The sequence below is a fragment of the Platalea leucorodia genome (genome assembly GCF_965183815.1).
Source record: "Platalea leucorodia genome assembly, chromosome: 4".
Taxonomy (NCBI): domain Eukaryota; kingdom Metazoa; phylum Chordata; class Aves; order Pelecaniformes; family Threskiornithidae; genus Platalea; species Platalea leucorodia.
This window is the reverse complement of record NC_138826.1, coordinates 23,961,886-23,980,954: the sequence shown is the minus strand read 5'-3', so window position 1 is coordinate 23,980,954 and position 19,069 is coordinate 23,961,886. Positions and strand designations below refer to the sequence as shown.

Genomic DNA, 19,069 nt, shown 5'->3' with positions numbered 1-19,069 from the left:
GAGCTGGGAAACTGGGAAGGGGAGATCTGAAGAGAGTGCAAATTATTTTGAAATGGTTTGAATTTACTTCAGGCTGGGCAGACTTTCTTAATTTTATATATATTCCTTCCCTCTTCACTGCCAGAGAAAAGTTGTTGAGATAACAGATCCTTTGGGCTATGTAACAGAAAGGGGGGCAGCTGCTTCCGAAGGATTTCAGAAGTAGGACACAAAGCTGTGGGCTCGTCTGCCTCCGTTCCCTGTAACCTCCACAGCAAATGCATGTGCTGAAAGTACCGTGATGCATGAGATCAGTGGTTATTAATACCGTGTTTTTGATATGAGTAAAGGTTTTATCTGGGGAGTGAAGTGTGTTTTGGCAATAAGCCCACACAAAGTAAATAACGTGGCCTTTGCGTCTCTGGTTCTGACCTCATCCCTCTCATTGTTTGTCTTCAAACAGAAGCCCTTTATTATTCGATTATCCCACATTATGCTTTTATAAATTGCAGTCTCTGACAAGAGATGCTTTCTTCCTGAAACTTCGAGATCATCTTGCTGGTTATTTTTGATCAGAAAAGGCTGTAATGCTGGCTTTACATATTTAGAGCGGTATGTTAGTCTTGTTTATTTTTTTTATTTTTAATTGTAATTTGCCTTTGAATGGTTGTCATGTTGTATTAGAGCTCTTTACTGGATGGGTTTTAATAGCTTGTCTGATTATTTGAGAGCCAACTGGATACTTTGGGTCCTCGTAACGGCTTTATGAAAGTCTGGACACAGCTACCCTACTCTTCTCTCTCTTGGTAGCTCTATGGGATAAATTACATACTTTTTCCACTAATTTGGACAAGTGTCTATGTGGTCATAGGTTTGCACAGAAGACAGGTGTTAATCAGCTGATGTCCTTCTTTTGGGAAGGGCCACAGAAATGACTGCTAAGACTTTGTAACTCTGGAGAAACACCTGCAGGCAGTTGGGAAGAAGTAGAGAGGTTTCCCTTGAGCTCGAGCAGGTACAAGTTTCGAGCCCTCCACCATCACTGAACCTTCTGCAGTTCAAAGCCAATGGCTCTCTGCTGCTTTTTTACTGTGAGATATGCTCTTTAAATAGATTTGGCTGACTGTCAGGCTTAAAATCAAATGATTCAGATTAGGTAAGTGTTCACAAGATTTCATTACACTGTTTTAAGAGACAGTCCACTATAGTTTTATAAAACTCACAGGCTTTTTGGATGAAGAAGTTGGAGAACTGTTTGCTGTAAAGAATATCTTCATGCAGTATAAAGCTACGCTTGACCCCAGCATCTTGCAGAGTCTCACTTTGGGGTGTTTCTGCAGAACATCGTCTTTCCACGCCCCTGCTGGTCTGAGCAGTTAACAGGAGCATAGATAGAGTGGGTTTGTTCTTGTTTTTCATGGGTTATTTGTTGGTTTGAAAAGTTGGTGTAAGAACATATTCTTTCTTCATAAAAAATGTGTTCAGTTTTCTCTCTCCAGTCACTGTAGAAGCAGTAAGTTGTCTACTAGTTCAGAAATGCCAGCATTGCCACTTCAGGGAGCTGTGTTCCCAAGAGGCGATTTGGCCCATCAGTATCCTGCCTACAGTTTCTTCTGGTGATTGGTAGGCTGTACAAATACAGTGGTAGTCACCGAATTGACTGCAGTTTTAGTCAAGGAGGTATGTTAACCCGGTTTGCTCACTGTTCTGTCTAGTCCCTTCAGTTTCGGTTTCCATTACCTTGGGGTGCTCTTTCAGATCTGATCTGAATTCTCTCAGTGCCAGGAGGCACACAAGGCGCGAACATCGTTCTTCCACTTCGATCGGTCTGCGGCTGCGTGCTCTGGAGTCCCAAGGGCCACAGCGCAGTCTTCTGTTGGTTTTTTCCTCAAGACATGACTGATCCAGTTCCATCTCCTCCTCCTCACTTCATTACTGATTTTTTCCATCTCCGAGTTGATGCTTGTCGTTTCTGCAACTTTTTATTTTTTTTCCGGGAGGAGGTAGTTGGCCTCCTGCCCAACCCCCATGACTTGGAGGGCCAGTGGTTTTTCTGTCAGGGTGGCCTTCCCTTAGGCTGCGTTGGTTCGCGGCACCTTCTTCAATTTTATCCGGTGCACCCTCCAGAGAGGGATCCCCTATCCACCACCCAGGGGACGCGCCTTCTAGCCGTGCAGCCCCAGCCGAAGGGTGGTCTTTCAGAGATGGCCTTCATTGTGTCTTCTGGGAAACTTGTAGTGTTTGTCACAGGCTTGCCATACCCTTACTCTCTAAAGTAGTACATATGTGGATTTGGGAAAACTTTTGTTTTTAATCTTAACTCCAAGATCATTTTGATGGTCTTCACTAGCAACTTTTAGCCTAACATTTGGATGATTACTTTTGCATCAGGTAAGTGGAAACATCTCGCTGGTGTCTGAAAGACCATTTATCATAACCTTACGCAAATTCTGAGTATATTTTCTAACATGTTTCTGGGGAGTTAGCCTAAGGTCTCTGATACTCACAGCTTTGTCATATCTTTACAACACTTCACAGGCTAGGAATTGTGCAATAGCAGAATGAAAAATAAGGAAGACCACTATGAGTCTGTCATGGGCATCAGCGGCGCTGTCAGGTGCTGTCAGTTCCTGGTTCCACCCAGTAGGCACAAGTGGCACAGAGCTGGGTAATTAAGTTATTCCTTTAAGAGGAAGACAGACAAATGGGTGTAAGCTTGACAGCAAAAGCATCACAGGCTCTTTTTTTCTCCCAGCATAGCAATTGAGACTGAGAAAATGCGTGCATAAAGCAGAAAGTTTTTCTTCTCTATTATCTCATTTGCACTATCAGAAATTTCTTGGAGATAGAGATGAATGGAAATAATTGTATCTTTTTGTAGTTACGCTGTGTCATCTAGGTGTGCAAAGAAATCTGTTCAGTATTTCTGGCTAGCTAAGAAGCTCAAAAAGAGGAGACATCCTGAAGAGGAGGAAGTTATCCCTTCCTTTGGTTGCGCGGCAGCTGACTTCTGTCAGGGATGTTTACCTTTAAGATCACTGCCCTGTTCACTCTTTTCTTCATCCAAACTCATGGTTATTTGGTAATGGGACCTTTTTCTGTCCCTCTATTTTATTTCATCACCTTCAAGATTGAATTTAGACTGACTTGCAAAGCTGGCTGTCCTTTAGGATGTCTAAACTGTAAATGAAGGTCTTAGTATTGATAGCTCTGCAATTAAATATAATTTAATCCATGCAGAAATTAGCAAATACTTTCATCATTTCAGCTACATGGAGAAAGTATGGTCTCAAGTCTCTAGCTGTGAAAACTCTCTCTAGCTGAGAATAGCCATGGGATCAGTCAAGGGGACCATTCCTGTGCTTCCTCACTGAAAGAGCGACTCTGCCAGGAGCCATCTGGGTGAAAATTTTCACCAAAATCCATTGTCTTGGACCTTTCTTTCTTTCCTTCTTTCTTTCGTCTTTTTTTTTTTTGTTATGAAAAATATTTAAATAAGGGATTTAAAAGCCATTTCTCATCTGTTTAGGCTTTCAGAGGTGCTGTGGCATGTGAAAGGACAATTTGCCCTCAACACCATTAATCTACTCCCTACTGCCACAAAAGGTGATGGGATCTTGGGGGTGGGACTCTTTTCTAAAAATGCACACGTTCACACATTGAATCATTTACTTTGTTCTGTGTTTTGAAAGTTTATTCAGAAATAGAAGTGATGAAAAATAAATTCTGGACCTCTGCTCTTAGATTTAACAGTGTGATAAATACTTAATTGGTGGTTTCAGCCATACCTAGTGCTAAATGGAAGCATCTCCTTTCCTAAATGGGTTATTTTAATTGAGCCATGTGCCTGGAATGGTTCATCAAGCAATAGCCTAAAACATTTGGAGAGACATGAGGCTGCAGTAAGAGACGAGTGTAACAATGTTTTTTCCCCTTAAAATGAACAGTGATAGTGGGACCTCACCAGAGAACGAAGGATGCAACTTGAGATGTTATGTTTCTGTGTGATTGGTTTAACAAGTGAATATGAGAATGAACAGGGACTTGAACTCTTCTGTGTTATGTGTCCTGTAGAGTGCTGTGCTCTGCTGTCCCAAGGACAGACTTGGGTTCCTTCAGGACAGACGTACATGCTGAACCATGGCCAGCTTTGCTCTGGGCTTGCACTGCCGGAGATGCGATGGGAGTGGTGCGCCATGCCCTGCTCTCATCTGCTGAGCTTGTCTCTGTGGCTGGGAGCCCTCCCTCCTTCCCAAACAAAGCTGTTGCCAAACAGCATGAACTCAAGGGAAGATCTAGAATGTAAGATTTCCTTTTTTTATTATATAGTCTTTATATATTTCTTTATAGATTATTTACTCTATATTATAGCATTTGTATAACATTATTATAAGGCTGTGCAACTTTTCAGGAATATAGTTAGTTTTTTTTAATCATGCTGGCTAGATTAATTTTGTGCCTTATTCCAGTCAATAGTGTTCTTAATATTATAAACAAAATACAAGTACCTTAAAAGTTTTTAGGCTTTCTGCCTCAGTTCATTGTGTCTCTAGGATAATATTTTGAGTAATGAACCAAGAGCATCATTTATGCTTTTGCATCTGGCACTCCTCCTATATTGGTCATATTTCTCTATTAGTAAAATTGCCAGCAATGAGAATCCTGTATCTTTTCTATAAGAACAGTTTTCTCAGGTCTGATAATATCTTTCTCTTTTACTTCAGACTCAGGTTTCTGGCGTCATGACAAGATGCCACTGGGACAAAACAGTAGCTACAGCTTTTGAATCTATGATCTGGGGTGTGTGGGGTGCAGGGTGTGGGTTTTTGTGGGTTTTTTCATTGTTTTTGTTTTGTATGTGTTGGTTTTTTGGTTTTGCTTTTTTTTTTTTTTTAATACAAGAGTTTTGTGGAGCTGCAGTTGTTGTCACCTAATATTAAAATGCTACAGAAGGCTGGGAAACCCCATTGGCAGTTAAATTGTAGGGGTTTTCCTTGTAGTGTTAAAAAGCTGTTGGCTTTTATGTGTTCTTAATAGGGAAGCAGTCTTTCTCAAAAACTTCTTTAATCAGAAATAATAGATGAAAATGTTTTCTTCTCACTTAACTATATTCTCTGAAGCTTGTGGCATATATCATCAAAGTGTTATCATGATTTCATTTCCGAAAGTAAATTTTGTTTTTCTTTAGTTCTGTGGTTGGGACTGCTTACAAGCTAACACAGTGTCTGGGAGAAGTAGCATGTTTGGAGAACACCTACATCTGCTGACAGGCTTGCACATCAATAGCCTTCCTCTTCCCTTACGGATCACTGCCGCTTTCTTAGCAATTGTATCTTGGGTGTTTCAAGTATGGGAGGGTTAGCTTTTTTCTACTGATGGTTCACCAGTGGTGGCGGAAACAAAACAGGATATTTTAATAATGATGCTTGGTTTTTACAAAAATTATTTTTTCCCGCTTGCTTTCTGTTACCCTTTTTATGTTAGAGCAGAAGCAAAGTGGGTCTGCAAATAATCTATATGAATAGTCTTACACATATTTCAGATTAATTAGGATTCTGTTTCATAGCTAGCTGTTATATAACTGTGGTAAGTTTTTAGAGGTTGGCAAAGTGTGAAGCTGCCAGTTACCTCCAGAGATCTGGTTTTGTTGTAACTGGGTGGTTACCAGCTTAAGTGTATTCTGCTTGTTCTTAACTCTGCAAAGGCCACATAGCCAATTGAGCAGATTGTGAGCAATCATAGCGAATGCGTGATAAGAAGTCAGTGCTGCTAAGCCTGTGCAAATGCAGTGGAGGTAGTAAGCTTGCACGGTTACTGGGAGAGTCCGGGACAGCTTGCAGTAGTCTTGCTGCAATGACAGGCAAACTGCAAAGCCTGTAATTTGGTTCTGGTTCCAAGACAACAAAAATCAATAGAAAAAAACTTTGTCATGACTGAGACAGCTTGGCTCAAAAAGTACTTAAAGTTTTATAGCCCATTTTGAGAGCAGAATCTTGTTTTGAACTTGGAAGTCCACCGAACAGGCGCTGCTCACAGCTGTGCATCTTGGGCATGTTTTGGATTGTATTTTCCATCTTCTTGTAGGTGCTGTGGAAAGGAGAAAGACGGCGTGCTTGGCTCAGGGGTTTTTGTGAGTTAGCACAGAGCCTGCTTGCCTCAGCTCATTCCATGCGGCGTTCGGCTCGTCTCTGCGGCGCAGGCTTAGCCACTACACCTATTGCAAGTGGTGTTGGTTTACAGAGATCCTGCAATTGCTGCTTGAAACTGAATTACCTCAGACAGTATGGTTGGCTCATGGTTCATTAAGGGATTGAGCAAAGAAAGGAGGCTGAGGCTGAAATTGCTTTGAAATGAAGCCTGTATACGTTCAGAGCTCAGGAATGTTGCGTGACGGGCATGGTAATGGTCTGTGTCTGCAGGCTTGCAAGCACGTCTGAAAATTTTGCATGGCACACTGGCAACCAAGAATAATATTCATCTGTATATAGATATTTGCCTGCCTTACAGCAATGCTGAGACTTCATTAATATTTGTAGAATGAGTTTAATAGAAGTACAAACAAAATGTTACTAGAAGGGAATGGGTTAGGCTGCTGTAACACATTTGCAGATGTTGAGGAAGTTCCTTCTGTGTTTTGACAGGAGATGAAGAATTCATAATTGTGTGGAAGGTGAAAAACGTGCCTTCACAGATACCCAGGATATCTTTGTAAGGAATTATTCTCTTAGTTAATTTTTGCTGATGCACAAACTCTGTGTAGTGACTTCATGCTGCAATTACTACTTCAGAACATGTGGAATAGAGTAGTCTTGCTTATACCAGCTGTAATAGGTATATTCAGTTGTTATTATGCATATCAAAAATGGGATAATTCTAAATGTCATTGCGAATGTCCCTGGAAAATACTACGCAATTGTCTGTAACGTAAATACAGGTGGGCTACACTTATGAGAACTTAAAAAAAAAAAATGCTTTGCCATGAATCTTGTAGTTCCTGTTTCTAGGAATTTCTTAGATCAAATTCCTTTTTACATTTCCTGTGAGATGAGGGCAAAAGTGGACTTGTGGTGGGAAGAGCAGTTTCTCTTGAATGATTCTTGTGGCTTCTTCAGAAGCAACAATGTCTTTTGGAAGACATTGTATATCCCATGCACGTAGATTTAGTAACTTTTTATAGAGATGCACGTAGTTTCTGATTAAGAAAATTTGGACGCTGTTTTGTTCTGGAGAGAGCCATGGGCTGCTGAGTCAGGGGAGAGCCTTGTGCCTTTGTCTTCTCGGCCTTCCAAGTTCAGTGCCAAATCCCAGTTCTAGGGTGGACAAGGTGCTAGCGTGTATTCAGACTCACAAATCCTCGTACTACTGTTTGAATGACTAAGATATCTTAAAGAAATTAACACTTCAGGATTGTAAAGGATATGTATGAAAACTGCCATGGAGTTCACATGAATGTTGTGGTTTGTTTTTTTTTTTAATCTAACTTCCTTCTTAACCCTTCCAACATACTTGAGCCCTCTTGCTCTTACATACTTTTCTCAGAATTCTCTGTTCTTTTCCATGTTTTATTTTATTTTTTGGGTGGAGGAAGGTTTGTATTTTTTGCTTTGTCTCAGAAGATTCAGTGTATTGTGGGAGGTGAGGCAACGCTGGTCTTGGCAGAACACCACAAAACCAAGAGTAATTAAATGACGCAAGCCTTTGATTATTTTTCTCTCTCAAGCTTTCTGGCACAGCCGGGCATTCCGATTGCAAAAGGAGGATCGGGAGAAGAAACTTCTAAAGATCGCACGCAGAGTTAGAGGAACTGTATCGGAGACTGTTTGCTGCTTTAAAGCTCTTCACTGTCAAGTGCTGGAGTTGCTTCTTTTTCCCCTGTGAGGATAATGTCTCTTTCATCACCCAAGACAGACGTAACTGAAAGGGAGCTGCCAAGGTTTTATTTTGGTTTTGGTTTCTCTGCTCCCTTACTAATTGGATTTTTCCCATCTTTTGCAGGAGGATTATAAAAGGATTAGAGAAGTTGGGGTTTTTGGGGTGTGGGAGGTAGCTGTTGTTTTTCTCCTCTCGATTCTGGGACCTCCTTAATTTGCCATTTGTTCCTTGAAGTCACTGCCTGTTTGGAAAAGGGAGAAGCAGCGTAACAGATGAACTTGCACTACCATGGATTCTTTCCCTTTGCAAACTTTGTATGTGACTGCTTGTAAAAGAAGTTTTTGCATACATAGGCATCAAATGAAGAATAGCATCCCGGGCTGGATTTAAAAGAAGCAAACTGCTTGTGTCCTGATGAAAGGATAAATTCTGCTTAAACTATAATTTAAAGAAGATTGGATGTTGTTCCAGTTTTGAATTTCGGTGAAAGAAAGGAAGGGTCTGATCAAGTCAAATACTCTGGCAGCCTAAACCTGTGTATTCTACAGCTGAAACTGGAAGATGTCTTGGAAAAGAAATTACTTTTCTGTGGGTCGGGGGAATGTACAGGGCATGTTTACTCCACGAAATACAACCTCAATAGCACCCAGTAAAGGTCTCAGCAATGAACCAGGACAGAACAGTTGCTTCCTGAATAGTGCGCTACAGGTAAGAGCACATAATAAAAAATGTTTCTTTGTCCTCTGTCTATTGCAGTATTTTCTTAGGCTCGACTGTGCAACAAATACAGCCAGGCTTCGCTACGTAATTGTTTGTGGGCCTAGACAGAATAAAGCTATGTTTGAAAATGCAGATTAGTTGAGTTATAGAACAGCTTTTTTTTAATTTTCAGGTTTTCCTGCTGAAATCAACAGCATTCATGTAGTCATCACTTAGGGTATTTGAATCTCTTGTTTGTGTAAACTTGTAATATGTCAACCAAAGATGACAATATATGTAGAAAATTTCTTTTAAAATAATACAATATTGCATAGCTTGCAGTATGTCTACTCCTTAAAAGTAAATTTAACTTTTTTGTTGAACAAGTCAAGGGTTGATAATATCTATACATGATCCTTTTTATGTAGTCCAGTTTTCTTTCTAACTGCTGATTTGTAGCTTAGTTTAGATGGTTGAGTCTTTACCTTTTCATTTAGAAGAAAAACTTTTCTCTGTGTCAAAATTTAGCGGAGTGGTATGGCTGCTATAGTGGTATTGTCACCATTTGGATGTTTTGAATGTCTGACGTTTGAGATTCAGTCCTTCTGGCTGCAGGGTTTAAAACCCTTTCTCCACATCAGTTTCCGTCCCTTCATATGACTTGTCTGTGACACAGACTGTGTCACTGTGGGGTTTTTTTTGGTTTTGTTTTTTTTTTTTTTTCCATGGGCACAATTAGGTTCTCAACTAACTTCAGGCTTCAAGATACCCCTGTGATATAAGCAATACAAACAGAAACGCCAGTGACCCTCAATAGGCTTAATATGCCATGAAATCCAGGACTAGGTACAAAGGGAACTTATAATAAGGAAAGTGGGGGTTCCAGTGATGTACTGTTTTAATTGCTTCTGTTTAAATTGTAAGGTGTAATCACTGACTGCCTCCTAATATTGAGTTACTGAACATAGGTCAGAACTAAGTAGAGCATAACATCAGCTGCATGCCATACGTGAAGATGAAAGCCTATGACTTGGACTTTCGCCTTCTACATAAACCGTTTTCTTCTAAAGCTCAAGAGAGTTAGGATACCAAAAATATTTACAATCAAAGCTAAATTTAAAAAACCCCCGAGATGCTAATAATTTCATAAAATATATACTTCCGGGTTTTTTTATCTTAATTTTTTAACATTTAGTGTTAGTCTGAGAGGTTCTTGAATGTTCGTTGCTCCTTACTATTAAGTATTTCTATAAACATTCAAGATAAACTCCAAAGGCAATTACATTGAAAAATTGGACTCATTCCTAAATGTATTGTTTTTTTGTCCTTTTGTGAAGTCTGCAGTAGTTCTTCAGGAATGTTGTGTGCAGTCAGATGGTTCCAAGGCTTATGTTGCCTCCTTGGCCCTTAAGTATAGGGAGAGTTTGAGTATAAACATAGCCATGACAATTCTGAAGTTTTGGGAAACTTTACAGATTAAATATTCAATAAATGTATTTTTAAATATAATTTTAGGTAACATTTGTGTTCTATGATTTCGTTAACAAATTGTTCCAGCTGGAAACATTTCTTGAAACCAACACAACTTTTTTTAGAGTGCTAAATTTTTTTCTAGCCAGTTGCTCTGCACAGATTAATCAAAAATAAGAAGTTTGATCCCTCTGCATGTGCTAATGAAGCATTTAGCCTGTCAGATGCCAGCCTGGACCTTGCTGCTCCGTCCGGAACCTGGCAGGATGCGATTTAGGTCAGGGCTTCTTTCAGTGCAAGCTTCTGCCTCCTGAAAGGCCAGTGGCTCTGAGGCTTACAAAAAAGTCCAGTTATTGTTAGTCGAAGGTGAAATAGCCAGGACCAACCACATATATAAAGAGCTGACTCTGAAACACCTCAAGAGATTGGTATTGTTGCTATTTTACAGATAGGAATTTAGATAATTGCCCAAGATTGCACAGATTTAGTGGTAAAACTTAAGAATAAAACCTTGTGCTGTTACAGCAAGCGTTGCCTCTTGCTGTTCCTAGCAGAACATATAAAAGCCTGCTTGCTTTTATACGCTGAGGCCATACCTGGTCACATACTATCTGGTATTACCACCATAACTGTCCTGAGAGAAAAGTATAACTGCCCATACAGGTTAGGGTTAGAAATCTGCCAGTAATCATGGCATGTAAATACACTTACTAATGACAATATTGGGCATAACGGCTTTTAGTAATTTATCATTTTGACTTGCAAGAACTTGTTGATGTATATGATGTTGGTGCTCCATTTTTCCAGCATTTGGGCTTTCTGCTAAGAACAAGGAGGCTGCCTAGGAGGTGGAAAGATGGGCGAGTTTCAGCCGCAGCGGTCGGTGGGGTGTCCTTGGCAGCTCTGCCCAGCCTCACAGTGAGGCTGCACAGCGGCCAGCCGTGGTGCTGGCACGGGGGAGCAGTCAGGGCAGGTGCTGTTTAATCTGGCACTGCCACACCGACAAAGAAGCGAGTGTTTTAATCTAAAAGCACATGGCAAGAAATTCAGAGGGATGTCCTATTGTAAATTAATGTATGTGAATGCTACAGCTGAGGAAGAAAGGTGAAAATGTCAACTTGCAGTTAGATAAAAGGCATCCCCTTTTAAAAGTGATATTCACTGACATTAGCGTACTTCTGAGATTATTTAGTGTGTGCAACTTTAGTTAGAGCTTTATGCAGTATTTTATATATTCATAAAATTGGCTGTGCCCCTTTTTGTGTTTCAGGTTCTCTGGCACCTGGACATTTTTCGCCGCAGTTTCCGGCAGATCACAACGCACAAATGTATGGGCGATTCCTGCATCTTCTGTGCTCTTAAGGTAAAAGTTGGAAATAAATTAAAAACTATTTTTAAAAAAGAAGTTAACAGAAATATTTCTGATATTTGATATGTGTAATCACACTTGCATCTGGAAATTTGTGAGAGCAAAGGTAAATCTGATAGATACTGGCCCAAGACACTCATAGTACCGCTTTTAAAATATGTTCAAGGCAATAAATTGTGGAAATACTGTAGGTAAGTTTTCAAATACAAGGACTCTTATCAATGGAGTGCAGATCATTGTGAGCTTCCATGTTGTTTGAAAGAGTAGTTTAGCTGGTAAGACATGAGTTTGCTTTGTTTTTTCTAATTTGTCATTTGCTTTATAAATATACTATATACAGTCAGGATGATCTTCAGAAGTTACCTTTCCTTCAGAGCTACTTTAAATGTCAGCATGGAGAAGACCGTTTTTCTTTAAGCCTTTCTGTTCAAAACTGTTGATTATGTAAGACTAAAAGGTATTTTCTGCTGTAAATATTGATGTCTGCGTTAAATGGCTCAGCTCTTCGTGTTCTGTGTTTTAAAAAACATCAATTCTGTTTGTAGATGCAGATACAATAACTGTCATAGATGCTGCCTGGACAGTAAGATCTAGATGCTAGCTCTGATTCTGAGTACTGTTATGTACTTGAGTAAATTGTGCAATCCTACATCTCCGTTTGTCTCTACCCATTAATTTTTAGTGCTTCTGGTTTTTTGTGCCCTCCTTTCTGAGTTTTGCTACTTCAAACCCATGGCTCCCTCTAACCTTATGGGAGAAACAGATGTGATGCAGACAGGATGAAAATAACAGCTTTAATCTTCCTGAGCAGTGATTTTTTTCTTTCTGAAATTGGGACTGAGACATTTTCTTTGATCACAAATGGGTTGTAAAATCCAACTAAATATTTCAGTTTATTGTGGGAGAATTTATTGTGTCATGAGTTCTGTGTGCAGTAATGAAAAGGACAGGCAGCATGTCTTATAAATATGGCAAAATAGAGAGTACAAGGTTTAAATTATGATTATCTGAAGTTCACAGGCAATATTTGTAGTATAATATAGCTGTCTTGCTACTGTTAAGTGACTTTACAGGTGCTCTGGTAGACACAGGCTTGAAATGAGTTATCTAGTGAGTTTTTGGACTGTTGTTGAGGGGTTTTCCCTTGCAAAAGAACAGCAAAGAGGAGGCTATTAAGGCATGAAAGAAGATAAGTAATTTCATTCTGAAAGGTAATTTGTCTCAAGACATATCTGTTGAAATGATGAGACAGGATGATATTTGCAGCAGTATCATCAGAAGAGGATATAACAGTGGGTTAGGAGCAAGATAGCACATCCGAAGTGAGAAATACAGCTATCCAGACAAAGAAAAGATGGAGCATTAAATATATCCCTTCCTTATAGGGAAGTGGCAAGACTTAGGCATGATCTGGTTTGAGTTCATTAAGTTCAGTGGGATAAATAATTTGACGCTAATTCTTGGACCATGCTCTCAAGTATTGCCAAGTGATTGTTGGCATTCTTTGGTAGCTGAGATGAGGACAGAAAGAAAAGGATTTAGGAAATTCTCATGAATGTAAGCTTTTGCTGTTCTGGGGTTTAACGTAACAGCAAGATATGGCAATGAAATACCAGGAGATCAGACAGAGAGAGGTTTTAATATAAAGATTATATAAAGCCTTTTTCTGAATGAGAGTACGGGGGGGGGGGTGGATATTATAGGAAAAAGGAGAGGATGAACCTTTGTGGGACTAGTGTTGAAAGATAAACTCTGGACAAAGATGCATCTGAATTAGCAGTACCCGTATGAGAGGGAAAAACGCTAGAGTAAGACTGGAAGATGGCAGGATCTCTGGAATATATGTATTAAAAGCAGGCACTGGGTTGAAGAGTGTTTAGTTTTGTTGATAAAATCCTTGCTTCTGATGTCTTGCTGAAGTGTGCAGTATGCTATTATAAACTTGGAAGTGACAGGTAGAGTGGCAGAATTCACAAATTTTATGCCTGCAGCCATATGCTTATTTTTTAAATTAAGCAGCCTTTGAAAAAATTGCTGCTTTCTCTCCTTGCTCCCAGATATCTGCAAGGATTTTTTTGGTTTGTTTCCTATCTGAAGTTCTTACCAATGCCAGGAGGTGTTACAACACTTAGTTTCCAGCAAAGCTATAACGTTGCACCAAATCCTCAAGTACTTCTGCACATTTTAGAAAACTTGCATCTGATTGTGTGCAGAATTCCTGTAGCTCACAAAACTCAATGTACAATGAAAAACTCTTTTAAGACATGTATATGCAAGTAAAGAATTATCTGGACAATTATTTCTGAATATGAGCAGTAACCAATACTTGACAAAGTAAATAAATGGATTCCAACTGGCTTTAATCCAAACCAAAATGTTAGTGTTTTCTCTATCTGCAGTCTGTTCTTCATGGGAAATTTCAGTGTATTCTACCCAAGCCTATTCCAAAACCTTCAGAAAGTTTACAGACATATATACAAGAGCAAAAATACGTAGAAATTGGTTTGTTAGAAGTTCTAGAACTGTTTTACCCCTGCTTCCCTTATGTTCATAAATCAACTCACGATCTTATGTTTTCCTCTGGGTGATACTGTGACAAGTTTCTGCCTTTATTAACTTGTGTAAAATGTTGATGTGTGTACATAAATGTTTGAAAATATTCACCCATTTATTTGTTGTTATCAAGTCAAATAGTATTACAAAGGTGAGTAATAAAGGGTGTCATTTAACTCTAAGTGAAATTGGGGATGCAAACCTCCCCTCCTCCCCTCAGAAAACCCCAAACACCAGAAACATATGCTGTCTGGCTTGCATGCAACTGAAAAGGTAGGGATACTAAATGATAAAGGTATGCAAAAGGGATAGCCCCAAACCCTAGAGATGATCACATTCATCTTCATAAACTCCTTAAGCAGGCAGTAGAGGGGGAAAAAAGGCTGTTTAAGGTATTTACTTGTTCTCTGCTGCCCTCTGGATCAGTGTTCTCAAACTGCTCTTTTTTTTTTTTTTCCCTCCTGTAAAAGTCTGGCTGTCTGGAACATACTGTGTGTAAACTTGTATAAGACACATGGGCTAATCTGCTTAATATGCACCTAATACTGCAACCATCACCAAGAGCATGTTTCGTGTCCCAGTGCAGCAGGATCATCCCTTCCCTTCTGTGCTCACCTCTTCCCCCGCCCCAGCCCTCCCATCTGCTCTATCTGCTCTGGAAGCCCTTAACTGTTGTCCTGCCAGGGTAATGCCAGCTTAGCCTCCAGGTCTTTGACATCCTCTTTCTCTTGAATCTTGCCTTAGGCTTTGCTAAGATGAGGGAGAAGATATGGCTGGATCCAGTGGGAACCCAAGAATTTGGAGCTCTATACCATGCGAAAATCTCCCATTAGGGGCTGGGGAGAGGTAATTAGCCTTGCATGCTGTCAGGTGGATCTGCCCGAAATACCTGTCCAGACCAAGCAAGGAAGAGGCAGGACATGTTTACTCTTCTCCAAAGCATGCTGGCATGTTCAGGTTCCAGCCTGGCCTGGGAAAGGGGCAGTACTTGGGGGGAAGAGTCTACGTCGTGTCCCTACCTCCACTCCAGGTTCCCTTCGCAGGATACCTCCTCTGTTGTACAGAGAGGGTTTGTGCTCTTCCCCTGCTTTGAACTGGTGCTCTAACAGCGACGTTCTCTTCCCATTGACTTTAGAGGAGGATAGTCTTCAATAAGCTAAATTTAGCTTTTGAATAACACCAAAGAAGTCGTATTTTTTTCCACACTTTCTTGGCTTGCTGCAACTGTTTCTAGGGATTCTGATGTCATGCACAGTATTTACTGTAAATGCTCGGCTAGCTCTATAAATATTATTTGTAATTTTAAATTACTTTTATTTATAAAATGAGGGATCACAGGGCAGTGATGTCATACATGATATCAAATCACATTTTATTTTTGTACCGCATTGAAGACATCCATTGCACAAATTCTTCAAGTGATTTTAAAACTTGCTGTGCTACCTGGCTATGTTTATGTGGCTACAAGATGAACCTTGAAATCATTCCAGACACACGCTCATTGGTTATTTTGAAGGAACCTTGCGTCAACAGATGCAAAAAGACAAGGCAGAGCTGCAGACTCTGTGCTGGAATCCCAAACACTGTTCCTTAAGACGTGGCATTATTTTTAAGTGGTTTTTTTGGTACATAAGCTGTCCTTACTGCTATGCGGTTTGCCTGCTGTAACACTGGAACAGCTTTTTGATTTATTATTAATGTTGAAGTCTACTGTGTTCTGTTTTATTTTCCTTTTTCTAGAGCATGACTTTGCTTTGGTGTTTGTTTATCACAGCTGGAAGAGGGCAGGAAGGGGGAAATCCGTCCACTGTACTGAGCATGCCACAGAGAGTTTGTTCTCCTTCCAGGGATTGTACTGGGAGCTCCATAGTGCCAGGATATAGGACAGAGTGTTTTTTGTCGTTTGCAAAGAAGAATGCTCTATTGATTGATAAATTCCAGTAGGGCTGGTCTTTTCTGTAATTTTGTCATGTGCAACAAAAGCAGGAAGAATGTGAATTTTCTGTGTAGAAATGATGTTGTTTTCTAAGGTGAAAACTGAGAACAATAGGGTATTAGAGTGCTTTAAAGAAGTGGAATGACTATAGTTCATGGTTCTGATTAGACACTTGATTGAAATGGAGGGATTTGTTATGAAAAGTTCATTATACGGTTGAGACAGTAATAGGTTGGTTGCAAAGATTTCATCCTCTTGTTTTGTGCTTTTTTCCAAATTAGGATAGTATTTCAGGGTAAAACAGTAGTAGAAATATATAAAATAATTACTTTTATTGTTTAAACTTTTTTTTTCAGTTGGCACCGCCTGACAAATAAACTAGCAGCATGTACAGTTTCCTGAGTTAATAAACTGGTAATTGAAGCTTCCAAATAATGACTGCCTTTTTTTATCTTGATCAAGCAGTTAATAAATTGTCACCTAGTTGATGTGAATGTTCTGTGATTTGGGTTTCTTTTTCTGACACCATCCTAAACAAAACTGGCGGAAAGTATATTTTTGTTTGATTTTGGTAGTAGCCAGGGGTGCCTGACTTTACAGCCCATATTGGGGACCTTATATTAACGTTTAGGGTACAGTGCAAGTAAAAATGGAAGAGAGACTGTAAAAGAAAGGAATAATGGAAATCTAGGTTGATTTATTATCAGACTTAGGTTTGGAAAGAGATCCAAAGACACAAAACCAAATAGAGCTAGAATTATTTGCACCCTTGAAGGCAAACATAACGTGAAGAAATGTGGGGAAGAAATGTGAGGTAGAGGAAATACTGTGGGTGGAGGCTGATGTGGTTGGACAGGAGAAAAGTGATTTTAGCAGCTAGAATTTTTATTGAAACAGGTTGCTGTACTGAGTAAGAGGCTGCATCAGGAGATGATGTTCTGGATGAGAGATTAGGTACTGTAGACAAGAAAAAAAAAAAAGCCCAATGAATGGAATGGAGTAAGAAGGGCATGCTATTGAAATGGAGAGAAAGTTTAAAAAAAAAAAAATACTGTCACAATTGAGTGACAGCAAGAATAATATTGATATGTTGAGCAGTGAGAGAAGGATTGGCCACGTTAATATTCATGGTTTTTGCTAAAAGGCAGAAACTGTTCATGTAGGGAATACTAAAGCATTTGGGGTGAACATATTTTGTTCTTTGACGATACTACACCGCTAGAGCTGCAGTGATATCCCCATCCAGAAGGAACTTCTGCACAATGCTGGAAGAGAATAATTAGTTCTCAGAAAGCTGCCAGGGACAGAACTCAAATTTACAGTGCATGGACACTGATCTGATTTAGTAGCTGTTGCCTGTTGTCTTCAGCCATCAATTTATTCTTATGCCAGCCTGCTTCTACATGCTTGATTAAAAAGTCATATGTGCATGTATATCAAGTCTGGGGTTTGTTTCATCAGTATGGTTAGATACACATTGCAGATGTCAATTTACCCCAAATAAATGGAATACTTCTTTCCTAGGGAGAAAATGGATTCCAAACACTTTTAGAGATAATGTGGAGCAGATCTTGGAAACTATGGGGAGATTCACATATATTTCAGTTTTCCAAATCTTTAAAATTTAAAAGAACTGTAAAATGTCAATCCCATTAATTACCTCAAAGAATAATTGCTATCTTTATTCTCTAACTGAATGAAGAACAACTCTGTTTTGATCATGCATGTGAATTCTAGCATTCTGAAATAGAAAGCCAGATTTTAACTTGAGTAGTTGTATAATAAAGGTTCCTTGTCTCAAACCTTAGGTTGCTTTCCTCTGAAGCTTTAGAAAGTTTTTGTTGATTCCCCACATTTCCCAAACTGGAGATTATTTTGGGAGACCACTGACTCTGCAAGCCCGTGTTCTGATGTATGTCAGAAGCCCAGAGCTGTAGTAGAAATGACACGAAGCTTCCAGTTTAGAAAACTACAAAAAAGCCTTCTGAGTGGTAATAAGCCAAATGAGGCCCTACAATTGATTGCCTGGGATGGTTAAGGAATTTCCAGATTTGGATGCCTCTGAGAGCAAGCTGGCGAAAGATCAACTATGTAATTGTAGTTGATCTTGACTTAGTTCTTGGGGAGGAACTAGGTGCATCTAGGTGGACTTTGGCAATTTATTCCTCTTAAAAAAATGCTTGTGCTTCCTAATTCTGCTGTCTCTGCTACCCTTTCCAGACCTTTAAAGATCTGTAGGGAAGGGGATATGGAGGGAGATGGGCTTCTTTTTTATATAGACCTCAGGAATGCAGTGTAACCAGAAGGCATACTTCCTATTTGAAAAATCTCTTGCTCATGCTGTTCTTTGTCTTGGCTCGTAGATTTCCTAACATGCCAAGAATAGGTCATTGGTGTAGAAATCAAAGTACTGCTGCTAATACAATATTAGTAATTGCTCAGATTTTATGTTAAGGGTTGGGTTTTTTTGTTGTGTTGTTGGTTTTTTTTTTGTTTTTTTTTTTTTTTTTTTTTGGTTCTCCGTCCTTGATTTTAGTTACTGAAAACTGGTAAAATAGGAGAGACTTCCCTGGTTCATGAAGCTTTTAACAGGGTCTTTATTTGTTGCTACTGTTAGGGATATGCTCATTTGTGGTGGAATGTAGCCATTGAGAGAGATCATCAGTGTGGTGAACACACTAATGGGGTTTTCACTATCTTCAAGTTCAGGTGAAGAAGTTTTTGAAAGAGAACAAAGTTTCAATGTTTCATATATAAAGGTCTCACTAAGTTCCAGAAGCACTTGGAGAAAAGGTGTCATGAAAACTCCTGGGGCAGAATCAGCAGTGCTTTCCTGGTCTGCGCCCAGCTGGCTTTCAGACCTGTATATGGAACAAATGTGTTAGTGATTAACAGTATCACTCAAGGGCAAGACCTGAAATTAAGGAGAGAGATCTGAGATAACTTAAAGTGATGAAACTGCAGGAAATGCCACACCTGCCCATCTGAGGCTGAGAGACAAGAAAGACCTGTTCTGAAGGTGAGCAAAGAACCTATCCTGAAAAATAAGGAAAAGGGGAAACAACCCCACCCTGCCCAAAAAAACAACCAAAAAACCCAAGACCCCCACCCCAAAAACCCAGACCAAAACCCAATGAAAACCAGCCCCCCCCCTGTGTTCAAAGTGCTTTTGGCTCCATTTGAGGTGCTTT

General features: G+C 39.7%; 1 protein-coding gene across 1 annotated transcript in view; it reads left to right on the top strand.

Annotated features, from left to right (window-relative positions):
- Positions 1–7,990: 7,990 nt before the first annotated feature.
- Positions 7,991–19,069, top strand: part of USP54 (ubiquitin specific peptidase 54) — a 54,128-nt gene continuing 43,049 nt past the window's right edge. The window contains exons 1-2 of the mRNA XM_082310036.1: positions 7,991–8,559; positions 11,291–11,383. Coding sequence (XP_082166162.1) covers positions 8,413–8,559; positions 11,291–11,383 — 240 coding nt within the window. The 5' untranslated portion in view covers positions 7,991–8,412. The remainder of the gene's footprint in view (positions 8,560–11,290; positions 11,384–19,069) is intronic.